Here is a 23,772-nt window from a genome sequence, read left to right on the forward strand (position 1 = left end):
CAACATAAAAACATACAATAAACTACATTTCAATGAAGGATCCCTGAATTTTTTCTACATTTTACAGTTGAAAAACAAAATTTTCAGTGGAAAAACTTCTCGAACATATTGTATCTTTGGCATTTCTGCACTGACATGTTTTGTTACTTATCAGCTGACATACCCACTGATATGAATATATCCGTGATGAGCTAATATCAGTATATAACACTAGTATCTAATACAGAAGATGGAGTTATATTGGAGTTACAACTGTTGCCCTGCACAATAAAACAAAAGTAGTAAAACAAACTATTATTATGGACAAATAAATAATTTAAAATAAGACACAGGGGTAATATTCATTTCATATTTTTGAACTAGTATAAAATGAAATGGAATACACTTCTATTATCTCCAGAAGTGTGTCAGCATCCTGTCATTTCTCAGGCATCCTTTCCGTGTGACCATTCTGACCATTTGATTAAGCTTGCCAGTCATGACAGATTTATTTGGTGTGTATGAAATCGACATAATTTATTTATCAACCTGACATCACTGCCTTGTAAATTCCTGCAGAGCTACTCAGACTTTTGGCAGCGAGGCCTCAACGGGAAGGTTTTTCTCTTTCCTTTTTCGCTTTAACTCCAACATTGACAGCGCCTTTGATCAGGAAAATTCTCTGGAACTTTTTTTTTATCTTCAACCTCTTGTCTCATCTTTCTTTCACTTTCTCTCTCACTTTCTGTTTCCATAGTTTATGTCATGTTTGCTCTCTCTCTCTTCCCATCCTATCTATCTTTCTTTCTTTTTCTTTTTTTTTTTTTTTTTTTTGCATGGGGTTGGTGGGTGGTGTCGATAGCGCCCGTTTGCCTCGCCTACTTTCGGATTCTTTGGCTGTCTTCCATTTCCACTTAGTCACGGAGTAAATGATGATCCTCGGTGCTCAAAATCATTACCCCCCCTGGCAAGCATGAAACGTCATGAAACCTCCCATCCCATCCTTCATCCCTGTAACACACACATGCTCCTTTTGTTTTGCCCAGTGGGCTGGGAGCCGACGCTAAGCAGATAAATTATATTTTACGGCAGCATATAGAGAGGAATTACTGAATGAAGAGTGTAAATATGTGACAGATTAATGCGAGCCAAGATTTAGCAGGAACTGTCACCTTTTACCCTTTTTATGAATCTGATGAGAGTTTGAATGCTTTAAAATGTACCATTATCTAAGATGCTGCACACCTTTACAATGTCGACTTTATAATGACAGCCATTACTAGGTAGTTTATAACACTGCATAATCACAGATTATTAATACATAATCCTCTTCGGTCAGATAGTTCCTACAGATTTTCACCCCAAATACCCAGATTTCTTAAAAGTTGTAGATTGGTATAAAGTGAATTTCACTTCTCATGTGTCAAAAAGTTGTACTTCCTGCTGTTAGGAAAACCTGTTTCTCACCACAGCTGATGGTGATCTGGTGATGAGAAATCTTCAGAATCATGTGTGAAGAATGAAGAGAAAAATGGGTTAAAGTGACCAATAATATGCAGATTATGCTGCAGATCAGTCAGCTACTAGAGAATTTATACCACAGCTCTTTTGAGTCACTGTCTACTCTAATGCTTGATTGTCTCACTTTACTTGTAAGTTGCTTTGGATAAAAGCTTCTGCCAAATGACAAATGTATACGTATATTGAGAAAACAAAACAAAAAGAAACTGAGAATCGTCGACAAGCAAATGTCAATAAATACTGTGCATTTTTACAAATAATTACCAAAGATAATACACCCTAATTGTACATAAACACGAGATTAATGATACTGATTGTTCCACTTAATTTGAATTTGTTTCAAAGCAAAAAATGTCGGTTGCTACGACATTGAATCAAATTTTGTGATTAATGACCTTTTGAATTGGGCATAGTGGCTCATTGTCCATGTTTTATTTATGCTTAGATGATATTCACTTATACATGAATAAAGACTTTGTTCCACACACACCACTAGGGCCGTACCCGAATCAGAATTTTCCAAAGACGACTCTGAGTTGGCAGTTTTGGCTGAATATTGGGATTAGTCAGCTGCTTGCGGTTCTGGTTTATAGTAGTTTTTAAAGTAGTTTAGCCGTCATCACTAGCATTCAGAGCTTCACAGTAGTGAACAGAAACAAGTCACTCTGCCCTAGATTTCCACCACCTTTCTCTATTTCCATTACAGTTAGTTTTTCTAGTTAGGTGATCTTGCAATATGACTCCGTTTGGAAAAGTTTACTGCCTGCCATGCTGTTATCCTGTGTTGCCCCGTGCACAATGACACAGCCGAAATAAAAATGTAGTGATTTGACTGAGGGGCTTCTCAGCTGATGATTCAAATCATGGACCTTTAAGGGGCAGCCCTGCACACCACAGACAAACAAGGTGCACTTGTGCCCCTCCATAACATTATATAAGTCTGGGCCAGAGAGTAGGGATTATGAAAGCCTGATAAAGCCAGAGTTTTCTCCACATTCTTGTACACATGAATACTGTGTGTTGATTCCTCTGCTTTGGTAGTGGGCTCTTTAATACCAAAAGCCCCTCAGCTGTAACTATATGACACTACATTAATTCATTTTAAATTTATAGTAATGGTACAGAAGTTGAGTTTTGCTAAGGTATTTTATAATAGCATCAAGCCCAGATAGAGTGGAAATGTTTGTAGTACTGCAAATTCACACTTACTGATCTATACAAGGGAAATATGTGATATCACCCAATGTGGAAATTCCCATGGTCACTCCCACCAGGGTGGAAAACATGCAACAGTCAGCAGTTGGCGTCATGCTTTCACAGGGAAACATACATCACTGCTAAAACATAAGAAGCTGTTCTGCAAATCAACTGCGTAAACAGTTACAAAAAGAGGTTTTCACAGACTGACTACTGGCTAAAGAGAGGAGGAGTGCTAACCAAGCATATGGTTTTCTGAATAAAGTAATTAATAGAATAAAAGTTTTCCACAGACAACCAGAATATCATGTCATCATGTCCAAAATCCAGCTTTGAGATTGGACCAATGCTTCGTTACAGCAGCACAACAAACCACTTCACTGTTCACTTTAGTTTCTACTCTGTATTGCAGCTCTCCCAATTTACAGTAGCCACCTGTTGTTGTTTTGTTTGGCCAGTCGGTGGTAGCATGGGTGGTGGTGGTGTCACATGAAATGGTCATTTCCAAGATGGAGAGGTACGTAGACAAAGGCATTTCCTGCTGAGAATTTCTGATAAATGAGTCATTTAGCAGTCAGAGATTGTTCCTGGGAAATGTTTTATACATGACTTGAACTGCTATTAGCCTGATATAGTCACAGTCGTTAATCAGAGGTTTGGAGAAAGAATGTTTGACTCTTGTCTTGTCAAGTTTGTAGAAATGAGTGATTCAGTGGCATAAATCTCTCTCTGTCTCCCTCTTTTTCTCTCAGTAACCTTCTCCTGTCATACCGTAATAGCTTTGAAAATGGGGGCTAAATAATAAGTGCTTGTCAAGTTCATAATTCAATTCTTAGTACGTGTTTATTGTCAACATTATATTGAGGGTGGATGAATGGAAGTAGGGCAAAATTAGGATGCTTGTCCAAGGGGGAATTACCTTACATTAGCTAGGTACAGTTACATAACAGGAGCATGGCAGACTATAGCTCTGATGAGAGGAGAGGGCCCCCACAGACTGAGGCCACATCCCATTTCAGGGGTCCCAAACAAGGTCAAAACAACGCAACCACAAAAGGGCCTCCTCTTTTTGAATAACACAGTCTTAGAGGTAAACCCTTAATTTTAAACTGTATTATTAATGTTATGAAGTCATAGCCAGTGGTAGTCATGGCTACGTAAAGGTCAAGTCTAACACAAAGGCTATGACTGCATGTTTTTCGGTGTTGAAAATCTACTGGAATATCAACCCGCTCCAACAAAAAAGCTCTTGTGCTAAACTAAACATAGCTGTGTAACCAGTCAACATCCTCTTACTGGAAAGGAGACAGTCTGTGCATCAAGAGAACCATTCACACCCTTCTGGATGTTTGTTTGTGTTATTTTTTTTTTTCATGTTTATTTTTTTTATTCATGCCACTCCCGAGATCCAGAGGATGCCCTTAACTCCTTTCCCTTACCCCTTCTTTTCCTCTCAGTCAGCCGAATCCCGCAGAACATCTACGCCTGTTGACGAGTCAGAAGTAGAAATGCTGTTTTTACACTCGCAGCCAAAAAAGGAAGTCTGTGTGTTCATTGTGTTTTTTTTTTAAACCATAAAACACTGATGTTTCTGTCCTTCCAAGCTGTGCTTTCTCTCACATATTTGTGGCAAACCCTCTCCTTAGCCCTACTGAGCCTGTCGATCTGCTCTCCCTCAGCTTGCCCTAAAGCTACGTTCAAGTTTGTTTCTGTGCAACAGATGCTTCCTCACTGGTCTCCTGCAATGCTTGACTAGTCTTGGGTATTTTTACTAAAATAGCAAGGCATTCATAACAACAGATATTATGTAATTGTTCTGTGTCACAGTGTTATTGTGGTAATATTCCCATTTATTTTGATTTGTGTTCATCCCTATTCATTGCAAGTTCCCGTCAGCCTCAGCTGTACTGAGATTAATGCTAGCGTAACAAGCTAAATGTTCATATGTTATCACTTAGCGAGTGTGTTCAGTGGTAAAGAGGGAGCTAAAGAGGACAGCTGCATGCCCAATATCAGAATCATCAGTGCGCACACCACAAATACATATCAATGTTCCAATGAAACAGCCATAATGTATCTGCCTTCATCGTCATCATAAAACAATGCAGGTACCAACTTTTAGACACCATCGTATATTGTATTGTATATATCCACCAGATTAACCCAAGTTTTCACTACATCCACCACATTAACACTGCTATCTTCTCGCTGATGGGTTTCAGCAGTGCAGGGGAAAACAATAGGAACCTCCGTGGAGAGAACATCAGTCATGCCCTCTGTTCATTCACAAGAACATTATATAGAGACCAGATGTGTGCGTGTTCTTGGCCCAGCTTTCTAGAAATGGCCGGAGCCTTAACAATCCCATTGACACTACAGGGGGCTGCCATCTGCTTTGCCATCAAGCCATCTTGCACTGTTGTTTACAAACACTTATGTTTTAGGTTAGCTTGTATATCCACAAAATAGAAAACATCCGCGAATATTCATCTATTACAAACTAGACATAAAAACAAATTAAATGAAAGTGGCACTTGTCTGTTCTGCACAGTGCAAACTGATGCAGGCCTTCTGGAAATTCTACTCTATTGTCTTCTAATTTCACTGCTTAACCTGCGACACAATCTATCATACCTTTTTATTTTTACCCTAAAACCCATGTACCAATTAACGTTGTCCCTGCAACAGTTTTGTTGTGCTGTGGCAATACATTTTCCTGTGTGTTTTGAGACCCACAAGCTATTACTTCTTTCCTTGATCCTGTACTGTTTTATTTGTGGGATTATGTGAAATAATCTTTATCCCACCTAAGAAAGACTTATCCAGGAGGGAGGGCTTCTTGGAAGTTGGCCCACTGGTAAAGACCTGTAAATGTCACATTATAGCAGGGTGCTTTGATTGGCTTGAGGAGTGGGTGTCTACTTGGGCATTTCTAGGTCTCCTTGTGATTTTAGCAAAACAAACAACGAATGGCTCAATAACCCTTATTCTGTCACGGGTTTGAAAATTGGTGGGGATGGTGCCAGTTACTGTTCATATCCAGAATATACCGTATATTGCTTAATATGTTGGTGATGACAGCCTTAACTGGATGATTCTGAATCAGTTGAATGTAGAGATGAGCCATGTTTCCTCAGAATCCAGTTAACTATTTAGTACGGTTATTTACGACCATCCCTAATGCATGACAGGACAACTTAGAGACAAGACTAGTCTGATGTCATCTCATAGAAAGAGGAGGCGAGAGAGCTGCTTAATGTGCTCGTGAGAGATGTTGTTGATTCTCGGTAAAGTCACTTTCCATCTCTTGAGATGAACACCAAGCAGGATCTTCGCTGTGCCAAGCTATGACTTAAATCTCTATCAATCCTCAAAAAGTTTCTCAGCCATCATCATGCCACAAGCGGCTGGCAATAAAGAGCTTTAGTCACCAGTTAAAGGGTTTCAACTACAATGTCTGTCTTTGTTGCACCTAAAAACTTGAAATTACCAAATATCCATAATTATGAACAGAATACCACGTAATATAATTTATCCAGCATGCTGTAATTGAGTCCGTTTTGTAATCTCCTGCTTAATTTTTTTTAATACCTGAAATAGGTACCACAAGTTGGACATTCAGAAGAGCCTGAGGGACAACCTGAGCTACAAAACACTGATCGAGTATCCTGTGCTGCATGTTGTCCTCAGAGATTATTGGAAGGACTATCCACTGAAAGGACCAGGTAAATAAAACAACTTTTTTAAAATGTGATGAATGTCAGTCCTATCCTTAATCCTGGACCAAAACTAACCCACTGATGCTTTGCTTCACTTTTCTACTTGTGGTCTAACACTCATGTTTTCTGTAAGTAAACAGAAGGCGGACATAGGGCATGAGTCAAAACCAAATGACAACCCCTTTGGACTCCCCTGATTCCAGCAGCATTGTATCATGTCCTGGTTTCTCCATCTGGGACTTTAAAAACTGCCTGTTCCCTTATTTTTCACTATGGCAACATGCTACCACAAACGGAAATGAGTGTGTTCTGCACAGCATCACACACACCAGCTCAACCTCAACAGCGACCTTGGCCAAAAAGAGGATCAAACATGGCTTACTGTTGAACAGTGACCTCATTAGTTGTGAAATGACAGAGATGAGAAGATGAGAAAACAGTAGAACAGGAGGTCTTCTTCTTTTTCTCACCTGTTTGTCAGTCTCCTCTACTGTTGGGTGTTTGGGGCCAAGAGGTGTCAGTGTTGTTTAAGTAGAAGTGCTTATCATGAAAAAACATACAACTATTTGTTCCTGCATGTATGTGCACAGTGTGGTCAAACTGAGTATATCTCAGAGGGGTTAGTATGGTCACAAAAGACCACATTAACCCAGTATCATTATATTGTCATTCCCAGACGGCCTGAATGACGAATGAGGTCATTTTAGCCCCTGTGTGTGTGTGTGTTTTCAGTGATAAGGCCTTGGTGCCATGCTGTTTTGCTATAATGTTAGTCATAGAAACATCCTGATAATTTCACATGCCACGGCCTGGGAAGCTGGGCAGGATGTGATAACAAGCAATCGGACACTGTGGCAGCAGCGTGACCAGTGAGGATAAAGTAGCATTGAGGGCCTAGCAGGCTCCAAACACGCAGCATGCAGTCAGTCAGTGTTCTGGTTCAACTACATTTCTTGCCTCACTGACTCTGAGCCAGCATTTCTGTGATTACTTTTTTACCTTGCTCTGAACAAGTTTAAAATCCAAATGTTGTCACCCTCTTGTAGATGATCTGTGCTCTACTAGAAGAGAAAGGATTTAGGTTATAGGTCATGAACAAAATGTAAACAGAGAGTTAGACAATTAATCAAAATCAAAACACAATAACTTTGAGCTCTCTATTATAGCATTTTTTTTATAGATGTCTCCTGATGGAATATGCCCATCATCAGAGTGTTTGCACTGAGGTGAGTGTAGGCTCCAGGTACCATTGGCTTGCTATGCGTAGCCAAACCAAAGCCACAGTACTCTACTGTTTGGAAACAGACCAGGAGTAACTAACAGTGAAGACAGACTGACCCAAATCCCTGGCAGACTAGGGTCTGACTTAAAGAGGTGTTTGCTCTAGTGGGAGGAAAGTTATGCTACCTAGCCTTGGGATACAGGTAAAGCGAGTGTTTAATTTATGAGTAACGGTGCGTCGGCCAGGGTCTCGCTGTTGACGTCATTTCTCACGGCTAGTGTAATGGAATAAGTGTTTCTGTGAAAACGGAAGGGGCATTTAGTGAGACATCTCACTCGTTCTACTCAGAGAACCAGGGTTACACAGGTAACCTTAAAATGGATTGGGTTTTTTAATGAAAGGACAAACAATAAATCTAAGATAGTAATGTTTTCTGATCTTGTTCAGAAATTAGTAAACAAGATAGGGCTACAAACGACTATTTCATTATCAATTAATCTGACCATTATTTTCTAGATTAATCAATTTGTTGTTTGGCCTATAAAATGGTGAAAAGTGTTGAGCACTGCTTCCCAAAGCAAGTTAACATCCTCAAATGTCTTGTTATGTCAGGACCAACAGTCCATAACCTAAAAATATTCAGTCTACTTACAGAAGACTAAAGAAACTGCAACATATTCTGGGAACAGAGAATTTTCGGCATTTTTTCTTAAAAATTACTCAAAACTACTAATCAATTATCAAAATAGTTGCCGATTAATTTTCTCTTGGTTTACAAATCAATTAATCAACTAGCTCCAAGCTCTAACTAATGAGAATCCACATACTCCATCTAAAACTCACTCAAAACTCGCTTATATACATTACCAGTCAAAAGATTTGAAACACTTTCTCATTCAAGTGAATGGGAAAGTGTGTCTAAACTTTTGACTGGGACTGTACCTCAATGAACCTCAAAATTATATGGACAAAAAGACAATTGTATGGCCTTTAAATTCTAATGGTAATGGTCCGTGGCACAGATAAATGGTTGACTGGAGGCAGGCATAGCTTTTTAATTGTGTCTCATGTTACAGCTCAAGGAAGAAAAGCTGAATTATATTAATTTTTCATCTTATGGGCTCAGCTGGATAACTCTTTTTTCAGATACAGGCGAGAATGCGTTGGCCAAAGTGTCTGAGGTTTAAAGTGAATTTTACACAAATGGGTACATACACATAATCACAATGCATTTTATAATTCACCGGACTGTGGGGAGATCATGTTGGAGAGCTATTGCTTATAATTCACAATTATCATTACAGTTGTTATTCCACAGCCTTTCTTTCACACATGTCCACCCTACTTTATTGCATAACAACATTAATTGCTTGGCATGCTGCCTCCTCCTGAAACAAGCATGGGGCCAAACCATAGCGTCATCACTCCCAAACTGTCTGTACTGTCCCTGTCTTTCTCACCACTTCTGTATACAATTGACCCCAGCTGTGCTCATACCAATTCTCTGCACGTACTAACTGATCACTCTGATCACTTTTGTACATGTTTTGACATAGTTAATTGTTCTTCTGTTGCAACAGCTATGTTTCATAATGCTTTTTATGTACAAATGGGATAATATTGTTTCAGCTGAACCTGCATCAGCCTGCAGTAGTTTCGCGAGAAAGAGTAAAGGGGTGGACCAAGTGGAGGAGGATCTGACCCAAGTTTCACCATCAGGATCTCGCATCCCAGAAAGAACCAACATCTGGACGGGAACCTCAGAGACCAGTCCTGAAACTGAGCCCCCACTGGAGAAAAGGGCCAAGAAAGAAGCAGGGAATGGAGAGCTAGAGGAGGGAGAGATCATAGACAGTGGTGATGAAGAGGAAGAGGAAGAAAATATTGAAGAGAATACCCCATGTAATAAGAGCTGTTATAGTGCCAAAAGCCCCGCTAATGACACGGACTTTACGAAAGATGAGCTAGCAGACAGTGTGGATAAAGTTGTTGATGACGGTATTAATAAACACCGCGACAGCAGCAGGGATCAGTGTGTAAATAAGGACATTACTGGTACTATTGATGACAATAGAGCTGCCAGAGAGAGTACTGAGGTCAGCATGACTAAGGAGGATGTTTTGAAAGAGCCGGGGGCTGTTCCTACCCACCACTGTCATGATGAAAATGAGTCAGCTAAAACTACTGACAGCTGTGGATTGGAATGATAATGCCGATTTTGCAGATGCTCAGGATGAAATGAGTGAGGGGGCAGACATATTTAACAGGAAGTCAGCAGTCCTGCATCAGTGTACAGCAGACCAATGGAACCCAACAGTGTTTTCAGTATTTTTATACATGTTATTTTAAGAAATGGATTTACGAACTGTATCATTGTATATACATAAAATCACTTCAATGATATGTTTATAATTTAGGTTTAACTGATCTGTCATTGTAAGCATGTTTTCTTAAATAAAGACATTTTTTTGGAAATATTTTTGTATTTGTGTTTCATGACTGCACATTAGTGGTGGATAATTAGACTAGTAACAAATCAAACACATATCAAATATAATTTTTTTATATATGTATTTAACAATTAGCATGGAATGTTTAGGTTTTATAGCTCATTCTTGACCTTGGAAATAGCAGCTAACACAACCATTTCACCTCAAGGCCTATCCACTAGCTATCCTGGAGCTTTTGACTATATCACATGATCTTCATCAGAATGAAAGTTGCTAATGAAAATGAAAGTTATGTGTTATGTTTGTTTTACCAAGATCGAACTTTTAAATCTTTAAGAAGAGCTTAAGAAGTCTTTAAAGTGCTCAAAAAAGTAAATTTGACTGTATAGAATTCCAATTTACAATCAGGCAAACTGTGATGATCATGTAATATCATCAAAAGCTTCAGATACATTATCTTGAGGTGAGATTGTCAGTAAATAGTTTGTAAAAGAAGTATGTATCCTTCTGTTTGTGTCCCTTTATTGACCATTTGTTTTAATTGAAAACCAAGGGGAACCATCCCCACGCTGTGCCTCCATCACCTTTCAAGTTCAACAAATTTCTCCACTCTGTCAAGCTAAAGTAAGACCATTAGTCTCATTTTCCATCAGCTAATAAAAGTTGATGTTGACATGCTCGTTTTTCTGACACCTCTGGGGTGTCTCCCTGTGTGAATGTACTTACGCATGTGGAGTCTCTACATACCGTATTCTTACCTAATGTTAGTTTATTACTACAGCAGAGTGCCAGTAATAACTGACAGTGTAGCCCATTGGTGGGGCCTGTGTTTATAGATGTGTTTTTATAACCCATGCTAACCTCTTTTGGATGTTAACCCCTATGGATCGGCTTTCTTTGATGTCTGGCCTGTGATGACGCATTTTCCACCCTTTTGCCGTCAGGGGCAATGATCTCACATCTGACTGCGCATCCCTCTACAATGGAGAACTTAGAGACCAGAGACCCCCGACTCCTTGTCCTCAATGAATAATGTAATTTTAATGTTAATGTTCAAATGTTCAATACATTTTGTTCATATATCCCACTGGGACCTGATTAAAATACATAGTTTGCTGAACAAACATCATCAGCCCAAAGCATGGGTTAGTTTTTGCTGCAGAGATCTTTCTTGCAGCTTCTTCTTGGGACTTTTTAATTTACAATCTCGAGAAAAATGTTGGAAATGTTAATGCAAAAGTTTTCTACATGCAAAGGGGATACCATGTCCTTTGGCACCATAGTGTGTTATCTCTTCAATGTACTAATCCAGTGGTGATTGTATTACTAACGTTGACTACTGGACCAGTCTTAAATTTGGATAGAAGCATACAGTATTACATACAGTACTTTGATAAATGGTATCTTTTCAGCAGACTGCCATTTGCACTGCATAGAAAATGACGCAACATATCGCCAAGTGGATGAAAGTAGTAGTAACCATACGCGTGCCTTCTTTTATCATGGCTTTGCCTGTGTTGAATTACCACCCATTTTATTTTAGCAGTTCGCTTAATTTTCTATCTCAATAAATTCACTCATTGTGACCACACAAAAGCAGTGCTTTTGTTTCTGTTTGCTGTTAAAAGTAATTCTGAGCTGTTTTTAGTCTGTGGAGAACGCAGGCATTGGAAATAATGCCTCCAATTTAACTAAATTGCCCATTGAAATTTCTGAAGTTGGTTTGCACTTAATTAGTCTTGATTTGGTGGGCAGGGCTCAATTGTGCTGCGTGCAGAGCTGGTTTTTATGAGACCAGCTTTGGGACACAGCTCTGCTGTGGTGGCCTTATCCAGAATCTGGCTAATGTTGGCAGAACTCTGTATCAGGAAATGCAGGTACTGAAGCACAAAATCAAGTCTCCAGAGCCTGATGTCAGCCATTTTCTCATGACACATGGAGTGGTTGTCATTAGGCACACTAAGAATCATTTATCAAGAAGAACCTCCAAAAGTGCATGGAAAACATTTTGTTCAAAATCAAACACTTTTCATCTGCAACCAAGTATACAATTTTGCATGCATATTTCATGTTTTGAATTGACATTGAACTGATTTTTCGCTTACCTCACTGTTCCAAGCTTAGAGAAGTACCACTAAATCAGGCCATCTGCTTTTCCTAAAAATAAATGCTGTTCTGTGACATTTTGGAACACTCCACCATTGTGGTTTTTTGTTGCCTGTTAATTGTTGAGCTCACAGTTATTATAAAATCTAAACAGTTATTATGTACAGGTTATCCATGGTCAACAAAAACATTACCTTGTCATGATGCACAGGCACAATTTTTGGGATTTTCCCAAATGTTTCCCTCATAAATCCGTTCCCACGAGGTGGAACTCAGATGTAAAAATAAACCTTTTGTGGAAGGACTGCAGTGCAATTTGTACACTGCACAACTATCACTAACATATTAAATCATCCTTTAGGACAGATTGAGGCCGAAGGCTCCAGAGCCTTCGGGTGATTGAACTCATCCTGCGTTAAGGATAAACAAACGTCACCACCACACTTCAACACACACAGACCAGTAATGTTGTCACTGCAGTCACCTCGGAGACTGGTCCCCAAAAGGTTGTTTAAAGAAAGTGATTCACTTGCTCCCTTGCACTTGCTTTTGTCTGTCTTGTATCAATCTGTCAGTCTAAATTAAGAGGACCTGCTTGTTGTCTGTGTTTTATTATCAGCCTCAAGTTATCATGGTGAAGTTTTTTTTAGCGCACCTGCTGTTGCCTCATGAAACATTCTGACCATGTTTCGTCTCTGCTATATTAGCAAAGCAATGTTGTCCTAATTTAATGCAGACCTCACCAAATAATTTTCAAATATAACAGTTTGTTGGTATGCTGTTCTGTTCTCAACTCTCACTCCCCATCTGCATACCTGATCATTTCATGGAGAACAGCATCTGGTGGATATAATGATGCAGACTTATTGCCACCTTTTATATTTCCTTGTGACCATGGGAGCCATATTGTCAATAGCTGCTGGTAGGGTCTCCCAAAGCAAACCAGTCTTGGATGAGGGGCCTCGCTAGGAGCGATTCAAAGACATAAATGATCATCATTTTTGAGAGGAATGACCATGCAACATCAGGGAGACCAGGACCAGTGGAACTGGGCCTGGGAGGGGTACCCTCTGGCAAATACCTGATAACCGGGCTGCTACCTGTGGGGATTAGTCAGGGTTCTGGTGTGTTGGCAGTTTAGCAACATGGGAAAGCAGGGGCTTTTGCAGCCTTAACTCTGGTTACAAAAACTGGGTCTTTGGATATGGAATATCACCTTGCTGAAAGGAAGCAGTGGGAGCTACAGCAGTGTGGGATTTAAGCATACCAACTAGATATATCTGGGCTTCCCACTGCTCACAGCACCAGATCTAACACCAAACTTGTTGATAGGCTGGACTGTCTTTTTTCCTGGAGATACTCATTAGCATGATGCACTTTTTCCAGAGAACAACAGTGTCACCACTGTCTGATTATGTGTGGCAGGGAAAAAGGCGCCATTCAACATTTTAAAGTATACAGCCTTCTTGGAGTCCCTGTGTAGGGATCTTCTTAGCTCTGTAAGAGGACTTGCTAGTGGATTTTTATGCCTCTTATGCAATGAACTGTCCATTACAAACTCCATGTTCAAGTATAATATCTCGTTGATTGTTCCACAACACTTTAGGCCAAAGATGATTGATGGCTGGTGATGATTTACTTTGAAGTCAAATCAGTCTTTTTGGCTATGGTTGCTTTTTAGGTTTAGTCGGTGTGTCTGATCATGTCCTGGGGTGGCATGCAGCCGAATATGAAGCAGCTGGGATGATATTCAGTGCTGTCAAGTGTCCAAGTCACTGCCCCATGAAAAGTAGTTTAAGTAACCATGAGATCAACAGGTGTATTGGTGCAGGGTTGGCATCAACAGAGCTCCGTCATTTATGTTGATGAACTTATATTAGTGACTCAAAAAATAAGGTTGCAGATAAAAGCAGCTGAAATGACGTTCCTTCTGGGCTCGCCCTCATTTGCTTTGAAGGAAGCCAGTTGAGGTATTGCAGGCATCTGAGCATGATGCTTCTTGAACAGATCTCTGTTGAGGTATTCTCGATGCGTCCAATTGGGAAGAGATGCTGGGCAAGCCTAGAGTATGTTGAAAGATATTACTATATATATCCTTCCTGACCTGGGATATGACATTTAAAATGCCTGATATGTGTTGAAAACCTAACATTCTGCGGTTTTTTATCTACTGACTCTGGCATGAGGACTACAAAATGTTAGGCCACATTTAGTGTGAGTGTATGCGCTTCTTTACTTACATATATATCTTTTTATTTGTGTGTTTACAGCGGGGATTTTTTTTAGTGCATGAATCCAAGATTCACAGTTGCCACTCCTCAGCTACATTTTCATGGCACAACCATAGCTGGCTCCAGAGATCAAAAGATAGAAAAGAAATCAAAAAATGTGTTACTGGGGAAAGTGGGTGGCAATATATGGTCTTACAAGCCATTATTCTCTCACAATAGTGGAAACCAGGCTGCAATTACCCAGCATGAGGGAGAAGAAAAGAGTAGGAAAATTTATCACTCTTGTCACTTAATGTTCCATAGGGACATCAGTAAAATCCCGAAGTCCACCACTGCTCAGGTCTTCAAAGCAAATTTAAATGCTAACCACAAAAAATTTAGTGTGTTTTCTCAGGATTATTAAAGGCTATAACACTTACTGTTGAAAATAAGAGTTCACTAGAGTCTGTTTTTAGATTCTGTTAATGTTAATAAACCTTATAGTTATTAATTATATCAATTGAGTGTCAACAGGTGCGACAATATTGTGTAAGGCAGTCTGCGGATAGTCAACATCTGAAATATTCTGTGTATGAGACATTGAAAGTGTATGGATTGAAAATGGATTGTAGATACAAATTAAGGCATTATTAAAAAGTTGAGGTTGACGCGCTGAAGTTAAACATGCCGCAAATATTAAAGTCAAACCTCAGTCAGAATTCACTTTGTCGCCTGTCTGAGTATCAACACTAGACTCCTTATAAACTGATGTAATTTAATATTTACAGTCTTCTAATAAAACAAATAAGAATTTAAAATGTATGTGTTTTTTTAATACTTTTATTAATCATTGCTTTAATTTCGATCACTTTAACTGACAAAGAAAATAGTCTTGCATGAACCACAAAGCCAGTGAGCAGAAGTGGCATTCAATACCATCTCTGCAGGGAAACGGAAAATGAAGGAAAATGTACAGCTTCTGATTATGTGATCTCATTGGTCTACCCACGTCAGACAATAGCGAGAGCAAATGCCAACATTAGCTCAACTGTCGATTGTATATGCCCCCTTGAAGACTATTCAGTGCAGCATTGTCTCCATTGGTCTGAGATTCAAGACGCCCAAAGGCTCAATACCTCTTCCATCAATGCTCAGCTTGTTTGAGCAAATAATCACTCCAGTAGCCAGCGGCCCTCAGGGGGCCGACAGTACAATCCAACAGCCTGGGAGGGAATTGACTCTGATTTTCCCCTAATCCTGTTCATCAGTTATTCTTATGTAATTGCAGATGGGGATCTGATGGGTGTGTCAGAAGACTTGTTGTGTGTGTGTGTGTGTGTGTGTGTGTGTGTGAGAGAGAGAGAGAGAGAGAGAGACAGAGAGACAGAGAGAGAGAGAGAGAGTTGATACTGATTACAGAGGGTCCCACACCCTGTCAGGATTTGGCAAACGGATGTCTTTTACATCACTGTTTTACAGTCAGAAATTTAAAATGTAAAAGGCAAATACATAATTTAAAATAGCATTGTAATTTTATAGCATTGTAACATTTTATAGCGATGAGGCAGGTGCAGGTGTCATCAGGTGTGTAGATCTAGTTAAAAATCACACAGAATGCTTTTTCCTATTTTGTCCAGCAGATGGTGCTTTTTAAAACAAGAGGCTGGTTTTGCATTTGTACTTGGTGGCCAGCCTCTAACCCTCCTTGCTTCTTGCCACTGGGTTCCTTATAACAGTGAATATTAACCTGAGGTTATAGACAAGGGGGCTGTAAAATAGCTGACATCAGTGCTCAGCAGCTTCCAGCATGCTGTAATGGCCTCTCCCGAATCTGTTAGCTTCTGGTTGCACAGCATTACGTAGTGCTTGATGAAGCTTTAACGCTAATGTCTTTGTCATATAAACACATTTTGGGTTCAGGGAATGAGGTAGTCGCTGAGTGATTTAATTGCTGGGGCGCCTGTGTGTGAGAGCCTTGTTTGCCTGTGTGTCTGAGAGCGATAGTTTTTACAGGTTTGTGCACTGTTGGCCGGGACACCACAATTTATTTCTCACAATAAACATGGTCTTCGGGTTCTCCGAGACAGTTGAGGCTGAGGGATTGTGAACCTCGCTACTGTGCTTGTCTGTACGTTATAGAGGAATGCTACGGATGACCGAAAGGACTGCTCACATAACATACAAATACCATTACATAACCAAGTTAGCTGCATTGTGTTAACAAGACAAATGACAGTCTGATTGCATGGCACTTTCCAAACTATGAAGAACTGAGATGGAAATTTTCTTCTTTAGGAACCAACAGAAAGGGAAAGAGCGAAAACAGGACTCCCTGAAAGTGTTTTGACTGTAAATCATGGCTGCAAGGGGCAGCCACACATCTTTGTGATTAGGTAAACCTCAGAAGCCTTTCATGTGAGCAATCTGTAAAACCTCAGTGGGCACATCCTGTGCGGTATGCAGCTCAATCAAAGGCAATGTGTCCTGCTCAACCTCTTATTAAATGCACTCGATTAAGACTTATTTCCAGCAGCCATGCAGGAAAGTTGTGCAGAAGTGCCATGTAGATTGAGATAGACACATTTTTATAGTTGTTTGTGAGGAGGTAAAATGCCCTTTGTGGATACAAGTGAGTACTCTGGAGTGTTTGTGTATATTTGGAAAATCTTCTTAGCTAAAGTGAACATGTTGCTCTGAAATATTTTCCAACATCTGCCGCCCATCAGGATGTCTGCTTTCTGAGCCACTGCTGCATTCCTGAGCCGCTCCCTCTACCTGGATCAAAAAAGAAACCCTTCCCTGTCGTTGCCCCTGAGCTCTGCTCTCACTACCCCAGTTCAAACCGTACTGTCGGTATTTTGCACCAGGTGCAAACCTTTGCCATCAGACCCTGTGTCTGAAATAGAAGAATAACACACAAGGGTAAACTCCATCCTTTTTAGACTGGTACTTGTTGTTCTTTAATTATAAATGTAATATTGCACTGGGTTTTTTTGCACTTCAGGGTCATAAAACTTAAAGCCACAAGCATACAGAACCAATCTGAGCTCAGGTAAACATGAATAATGAAAACGCCAAAACGGGAGTCAAGTGGTGTTTATGTGACAGTAGCAACACTGTTTCAGTAGCTGGAAAACAAAACTTGAAGTTTCTATGACCACATGAGCAACCATGTTACCCCTGTTTCCTGCCCTTCCCCTGTTTCTACATCATAATAGTATTTCTTAATGCCTGTTAAACTGAAACCTTAAAGGGAGACTTAAGCCTCCCTTCTTCGCAGGACTGTTTACAACTGTTTAGCAGACCCCTGCAGTTTAAGAGCCAGCAGAGGCCAATGCAGCTAATTCACTTTTAAAGGCAACTTCTAATGAATTAGGTCAATTTGGTAGTGCTATTCCACTGTGTGAAAAAAAAAGCATACCCGGGAATGCATTCTTTGTATACAGCTCATTGTGTACAATAATAGTCTTTGTCCTTGTTGCATGGTGTCTAATCCCAGCCCATTCAGAGCAGCACTTAAGATTCTTGGCATACTCCCATACTCATTGCTACTCGTGGACTTAATCTTTTTTTTCCCCCTCTCGGAATCAGTCAAGTGTATGGCTTAGCCAGATCAAATAAAAGAAAGCTAGCTCGCTTCAGAATGGCATTCCAAAGCACAGAAAGTCAGGGGAGAGCCTCCAAGGTTGTGTTATATAAGAGCAGACTGACCCCGCTCAGTGTCTGTCTGAGAATCTGTTGGGTCTACAGAATGATATAACAGGAGGATTTTCTCTGGAAATAGTGACTTAAAATAACTTCCCCCAGCTGTGTGCATGTGAGCATTGTACTTTGAGTGCAGGTTGAACATACTGAACTCAGGCAGTGTCATATTTCATAAATAAATCAGTTTTATTTGTAGCATATAAAATTAAATCATTTTACAATTTATTCCAGTATGACACATAATATCCAAATAAAGTAGCTACATTTTTGATAAATAATATTAATAACAATAATAAAAACATTCATTCATCCTTTGACATGTTTCGCTTTGTCTTTTTCATGAAGGGAGTTCAATAGCTGCCACAAAACATGAACAATAATGCCCACGTCAGGAGGGAAAGAAACCATACACTTGTTAAACAAGTCGAGAGGTGACATTTCGGTGTCTTGTTCTTAAGATACAGGATGGTATGCTAATTGATGTTGCGCATGTGCATATGTACATATACACACACAAGTCTACAGTCTGGGTCATGTCTGATGTTAAGGATCAAAATATACACAGTGAATTGATATCAGCGACTAACATAAATGTACAAATATTAATTACATCTTGCTCCATAACGAAGCTACCTTGGATGCTCCATTAATACGAAGCAGTTCTTAGTTAAGAATGCTGATGTAGTCACAGCAAACAGTGCACTTCATAAAGTCCTCATGATGTAAGCCCACAATTCCTTGGGAATCTAGTTACAACAAGAAGCTGGTAGTTGATTGGTGGTCTATTTACACCCCTGCATTCATCTGGACTGCCATTGGCTGCCATTGTTGCTGCTGATCTCTCTGGTTTAGGGGTTTGGGACGTTCACTTTCACCAATCAGTCTCTGAACTTGTGGATATCGTTGGAGAGGCGGTAGAAGGGGTAGGAGGCTTCGTTGGCATGGGGGCAGTTGTAGGTGCACTTGCAGGACTCGATCATCATGATGTTCTTGTTGAAGGTCTCGCCGTCCTCGCAGCGGAACTTGACACGGATGGTTCTGGTGTCGTGAGGGCTGCAGCAGCGGCCGTCCACGCAGGCTCCGCAGTATTTGGGCCTGTACTTCTTCAGGCTGGAGCAGCCGGCGTAGGTGAACTTCACTGGCTGGCTTGACTTCTTGGTTCTGCTGCACTTCTTTCCTTTCTGCAGACAAATGAAGAGAGAGAGGGACCATCAGTCATGCACTCAGAGCCAGCAGGGATGTATTTTCAGTATCATACATGCATCCATCACTTTCAGTCATGGTGGCTCAGGCTTACCTTCAGACTGGAGTAAGGTGACTGGGTGCATGGCCGCACTTCACAGATTCTTGTCTCTTTGACCAGCTTGCACTCGCTGTTGTTATTGGTGACTCTGGTGGAGATGCCTGTTCCACAGCTCTTGGAGCACTGGGACCAGGGTGTGGTTTGGACGATGCACTTCTGGCTGTCAAACATGTGGACCTCAGGCTGTGCTCTGAATGCTGTTATTAAAAGAAAAGAGGAAAAAAACATAACATTAGCAACTTAGAATCTTCCATATTTTAAGATCTTCCACATAGATATCCAGAAAAAACAAATAACTTGCAGAATGAAAGACTACTTTTCTTACCAGGTAAAGACTTGAGTCCTCCCTTGACAACTGAGATGAGCTCGTTCCTGTTGGTCAGATCTCTTTCCTGCTCATCAGTCATTGTGTCTTTGCCAAAGATCCTCTCCAGGATGTCTGTCTCCTTGCCATCATCGCACACCCACTCTTCGCAGCACTGGCCTGCTACCTTGACCAGTCTGGGGTTGGCACATCCCAGGTTGGGCAGGGAGAGCTCCTGTGGGCACAGTGGGACACATCCCACTGCCCCATCGATGCATGTGCACTGGTGTTTACAGTTGGGCTGGAAGCTCTCTCCGTTCTGGTAGATCCTGCTGTTGTACTCGCAGGGTCTGCCCTCTGACTTGGCTGCAGCAGAGAGAAAAAACAGGAGGAAAGGAATGTTATTCTTTCCTGCTCTGCTCAGAGACTTCTGCTGAAGACATCACATGGCTGCCAGATAAGGATCAGTTAAACTGTGAAATTCTTCAGGCTGCCTGAGGAGTCTCTGTCCCCCCACAGTGGGCTGTCTGTGCTTTGAGGTTTAGTCTAAGTTTCCTCCTATCTGCATTCCACAGAGCTGAAATCACACAGGTCCCTATACTCCTAAATAAAATCCCCCCTTATTTAAAAAAAAAGCTACTTCAGACTGAGAAGCATGCACATCTGGAGCTGGAGTTTCATACATACCTCGGCAGATGCCACGAGTAGTAGCAGCAGCAAAGCTGGCCCCAAAGTTACACTCCAGCCCTTTAGTGTGGTCACACGGCTCGGTCAGGCTACAGTCCTCGTTCAGCTGCCTGGCGCAAACTTTGCAGCAGCTGCAGCCGTCCAGGACGACGCTCACGCCGGGTGCGCACTTGGGCATCTCCCGCGGACATTCACAGATGGAGGGGCAAGAGGAGGAGGCGGCGGCGGAGAAGACCTGTACAGCCAACAACAAAATCATATATTAAAGACTGAAACTTTTTAAAATCACGCCACACAGAATATCTCACAACTAGAAAAACCCTCTCGCTATTTTCATCTAGTTATTAAAAAGATTTGTTCAGCTTCTCCTCTTTAGGCCAAGAACAGATCATTATAACAGCATGCTGAAACTTTCCCCCCCTCCAGAAAGATAAAATAAAGAAATAACTCACCAAGTTGAGGCTTCCAAGGAAGGTAACGACAACAGTAAGCATCAGCATCTTGGATAAATTTCTTGTGCGTGTTCAAGAGGAATCCTTTTCCCTGTTTATGAAAGGTTGATATAGTCTGTCTTCGGAAGAGTCCTTAGGTATTCCCTCGCTCAGTCGTCTGTCTCTCTTGATTTGTTTGCTGGTAGTCTCTAGTGTTAGAGGCTCCTTTAGAGTAGATGAAGCTCTCGGTAAAGCGGTTGCAGTCTGCTGAGGTCCGGCCACCTCCGGACTTTTATACCGTAGTGGGAAGCTGACGTCGTTCCTGGGCTGCCTGCTGAACTGTTCCCAAACTATGCCAGGAATGTTTCTCGGCGCATTTTCCATCCAAGACCTAAGCTCCACCCTGTCTAAACCTTTCTTTTTTTCTCTCTCTAAAATGGATTTTTCCCCCCTGGATCCCATCTGAACACACTTTTCCGTCTCACATTTTTCCCTCCTTGTTTATCCCCCTTTCATTTTCTTCCTCTGCTCGCTTCTCACATCTATCAACCCAAGTTCAATTGACTTTTTTTTTGTGGAAGCGTAGAGTTTAGGTGGTTTATTGCTACTTTTTTTCCTGTTGTGACATTTCTCCTCTTTTCTTTATGTCAACAAAAATGAAAGAAATGACTGGATATTTTTACTTTTTTTGGTTTAAGTTGACAACTCCGACGTTTTATAATGAAGTAGACTGATGGTTTTACGCACTATTGCTATCCTGTGATTTAAAATAGGCCTGTCATAAAGAATGCATAGAATATTTATATTATATATAATAGCCAAGGGTATAGAAAACATGCCAAAAAGCATTAAAAAAGTTACCTATTTAAGTGTCAGTTGTTACAGTGTCTGAATGTGAGAGTACTGCTGAGTTTTGTGTCAGTAATGCTTTTGCTGATTAAAGCACTTTGTTAAATACACTTTTATAGCTTGTTGCAGTGGTCACATTTAAAATAGCTGTAGGTTTTTCTATGTGAGTCTTAAAGGTGTGGGCAGAAATACGTTTAACAGCGTCTATTTCTGGCTCTCCAGTGCCTTTATTCAGAGGAGCTAAGCGTTTCCAGATGCGCACCAGAGCTCAGACGTAACAATATTGCCATATTTGGTATGGCAGTAGCCTACATTATTAACATATTTCTCTCCCTTTGGCCAGCAGACCACAAAGCATTCCTGACAGCTTAAAGGCTTGTTAAATATGTTCTTCATGCAGGGAAATTCCTTTGAATTCATTCCTTGAGGCAATTGAACATTTTCACGCAATCTGTCCATCACGTTTCGGGGGGAAAAAGTGGGTCCCGTTGTAGGTAAAGTGATCCAATTTTCCACAAGAGATGTTGTGGTGTTGGTGATGTTGGTGGGGGGAGACAAATACTTGGTCTTTGTCTACTTTTTACATCAGGGGTCTCAATAAGTCCACCGAAGTTTTCAAATTATTCCGATCGATGAAAACTCTCACCAGACGGAAACGAAGTGCGTAAAGACCCAACATAAACCATTATTATTGCCATGAACGGCTGGCAGATTCCAAAGAGGACATTTTGCATGAGGGCAGAGTGTTTATTTGTGTTTATGAGGATCGGACATTTAACCACCACCTCTCCCCTGTAACCTCATGTGTAGAACAATGTCAAGGCGGCTGAAGAGCCTCTCCGGTGAGTTTGTACATCTTTTGTTTGTCAGTTTATTCTTGCGGACTGTTGTCCGGTTGACTTTGACGGGTTGTGTATCAGCGTTTAACTACAAATCCTGAATCATATTCGTACTCCCTTTATAAGAGAATAAATCATAGCAGCGGAAACTAACTCTTAAAACTGTCAATTCTGGTAGAAATACTTTTAATAATTTATCCAGGTCGCTCTGTACCTGAGGTGGACAGCAAGTTGACATTCAACACTTAAGACTAGTAGTAAGTAGTTTTTAAGTTTGTCCACGCCGGACTGTCTGGGTTTAGGTTGTGATTTTTATGGGCATATTTTCATACTTCCAGTTCAAGACACTAGATGGTGATGTGTAAAGGATAACTTTGTGCATGTTTTTTTTTTTTTTTTTTTTTTTTTTTTTAAAGAATGACCAATACAGAGATGCCAGAAATCCCTGCATACTTCAAATAGAATATTCATATGATTACATAGAGAACAGATCCAGAAAGCCTGTATCTGTCTGAGTATTTGAATTGGAGGTGTGCCTGTCTGTGTGCGCGCTGCATATTTGGACAGGGGGTGTGTCTGTGTGAGCACATGTGCATCGCACTGTTGTTTGTATTTCCAAACTGTATTATGCAAATGTGTGTGTGTGTGTGTGTGTACTTGCCTATGTAAATGTCAAATTGAAGTTATTAAAGGGGCGCTCTATTGGTTTTAAACATCGAGATCAGCTTACATATTATGGCAGGTGTTACTCAGCCTATGGAAACACTTGTTAAGTGTATGCTATGGTTGTGAATGTTGCTTTTTGAACTGATGTCATCAGCTGTTATCCCGCTTTGAAAGACTGAGCTTGATCTATTCAAGGCACTTAAAAGTTAGGATGCTCTATACTTATTTTGATCACACTGTTTATAAAGGACAGGTTCACAATTTTTCAAGTCTTAGTAATACAATAACAATCCGTAACCCATATGAACATTGACTGTAATCATTCCTCCTGTTCATATATGACCATTAGAGGATCCCCTCCAAATGTGCTTACAATGTAAGTGATGTAGGACAAAATCTAGTCCGATCCTTGTTTTGAGCAAAGATGTATGAAGCTAATATGAGACCTGAGCTGTCTGAGTTAATCAAATAATGTGGATATCTTACAGTTACAATCTATTCAGTAAAAAATTCCATCTTTGGGTCTCGATGGACAGTGTTTTCCTGTTCAGCTGCAGTGGAAGGATCATAACAAAAAGAGGGAA

General features: G+C 40.6%; 3 protein-coding genes across 3 annotated transcripts in view; 2 read left to right on the forward strand and 1 right to left on the reverse strand.

The window, feature by feature from the left end:
- znhit6 (zinc finger HIT-type containing 6) overlaps positions 1 to 10,115 on the forward strand; it is a 35,291-nt gene extending 25,176 nt beyond the window's left edge. Inside the window, exons 9-10 of the mRNA XM_067596371.1 lie at positions 6,298 to 6,422; positions 9,268 to 10,115. Of these exons, the coding sequence (XP_067452472.1) occupies positions 6,298 to 6,422; positions 9,268 to 9,845 (703 nt within the window). The 3' untranslated portion in view covers positions 9,846 to 10,115. The remainder of the gene's footprint in view (positions 1 to 6,297; positions 6,423 to 9,267) is intronic.
- An 8,156-nt stretch (positions 10,116 to 18,271) lies between these two features.
- Positions 18,272 to 21,115, reverse strand: ccn1 (cellular communication network factor 1). The gene is made up of 5 exons (XM_067596373.1): positions 20,856 to 21,115; positions 20,404 to 20,638; positions 19,738 to 20,082; positions 19,407 to 19,609; positions 18,272 to 19,290 (listed from the first exon to the last, which is right to left on the reverse strand). The coding sequence occupies exons 1-5, from the start codon at positions 20,901 to 20,903 to the stop codon at positions 18,988 to 18,990; spliced, it is 1,134 nt and encodes a 377-aa protein (XP_067452474.1). The 5' UTR covers positions 20,904 to 21,115; the 3' UTR covers positions 18,272 to 18,987.
- Positions 21,116 to 22,282: 1,167 nt separating this feature from the next.
- ddah1 (dimethylarginine dimethylaminohydrolase 1) overlaps positions 22,283 to 23,772 on the forward strand; it is an 80,895-nt gene continuing 79,405 nt past the window's right edge. Inside the window, exon 1 of the mRNA XM_067596375.1 lies at positions 22,283 to 22,525. The gene's annotated coding sequence lies outside the window, so the exon portion shown is untranslated. The remainder of the gene's footprint in view (positions 22,526 to 23,772) is intronic.

This window comes from Thunnus thynnus, chromosome 8, assembly GCF_963924715.1.
Source record: "Thunnus thynnus chromosome 8, fThuThy2.1, whole genome shotgun sequence".
Taxonomy (NCBI): Eukaryota; Metazoa; Chordata; class Actinopteri; order Scombriformes; family Scombridae; genus Thunnus; species Thunnus thynnus.

Bases quoted from the DNA above. Each gene is read 5' to 3' on its own strand.
- ccn1 (XM_067596373.1), bottom strand. From the start codon at position 20,903: ATGCTGATGCTTACTGTTGTCGTTACCTTCCTTGGAAGCCTCAACTTG. The intron at 20,639-20,855 runs GTGAGTTATTTC...TTGGCTGTACAG, and splicing joins TCCTTGGAAGCCTCAACTTG to GTCTTCTCCGCCGCCGCCTC. The intron at 19,610-19,737 runs GTAAGAAAAGTA...TTTTAATAACAG, and splicing joins AGGACTCAAGTCTTTACCTG to CATTCAGAGCACAGCCTGAG.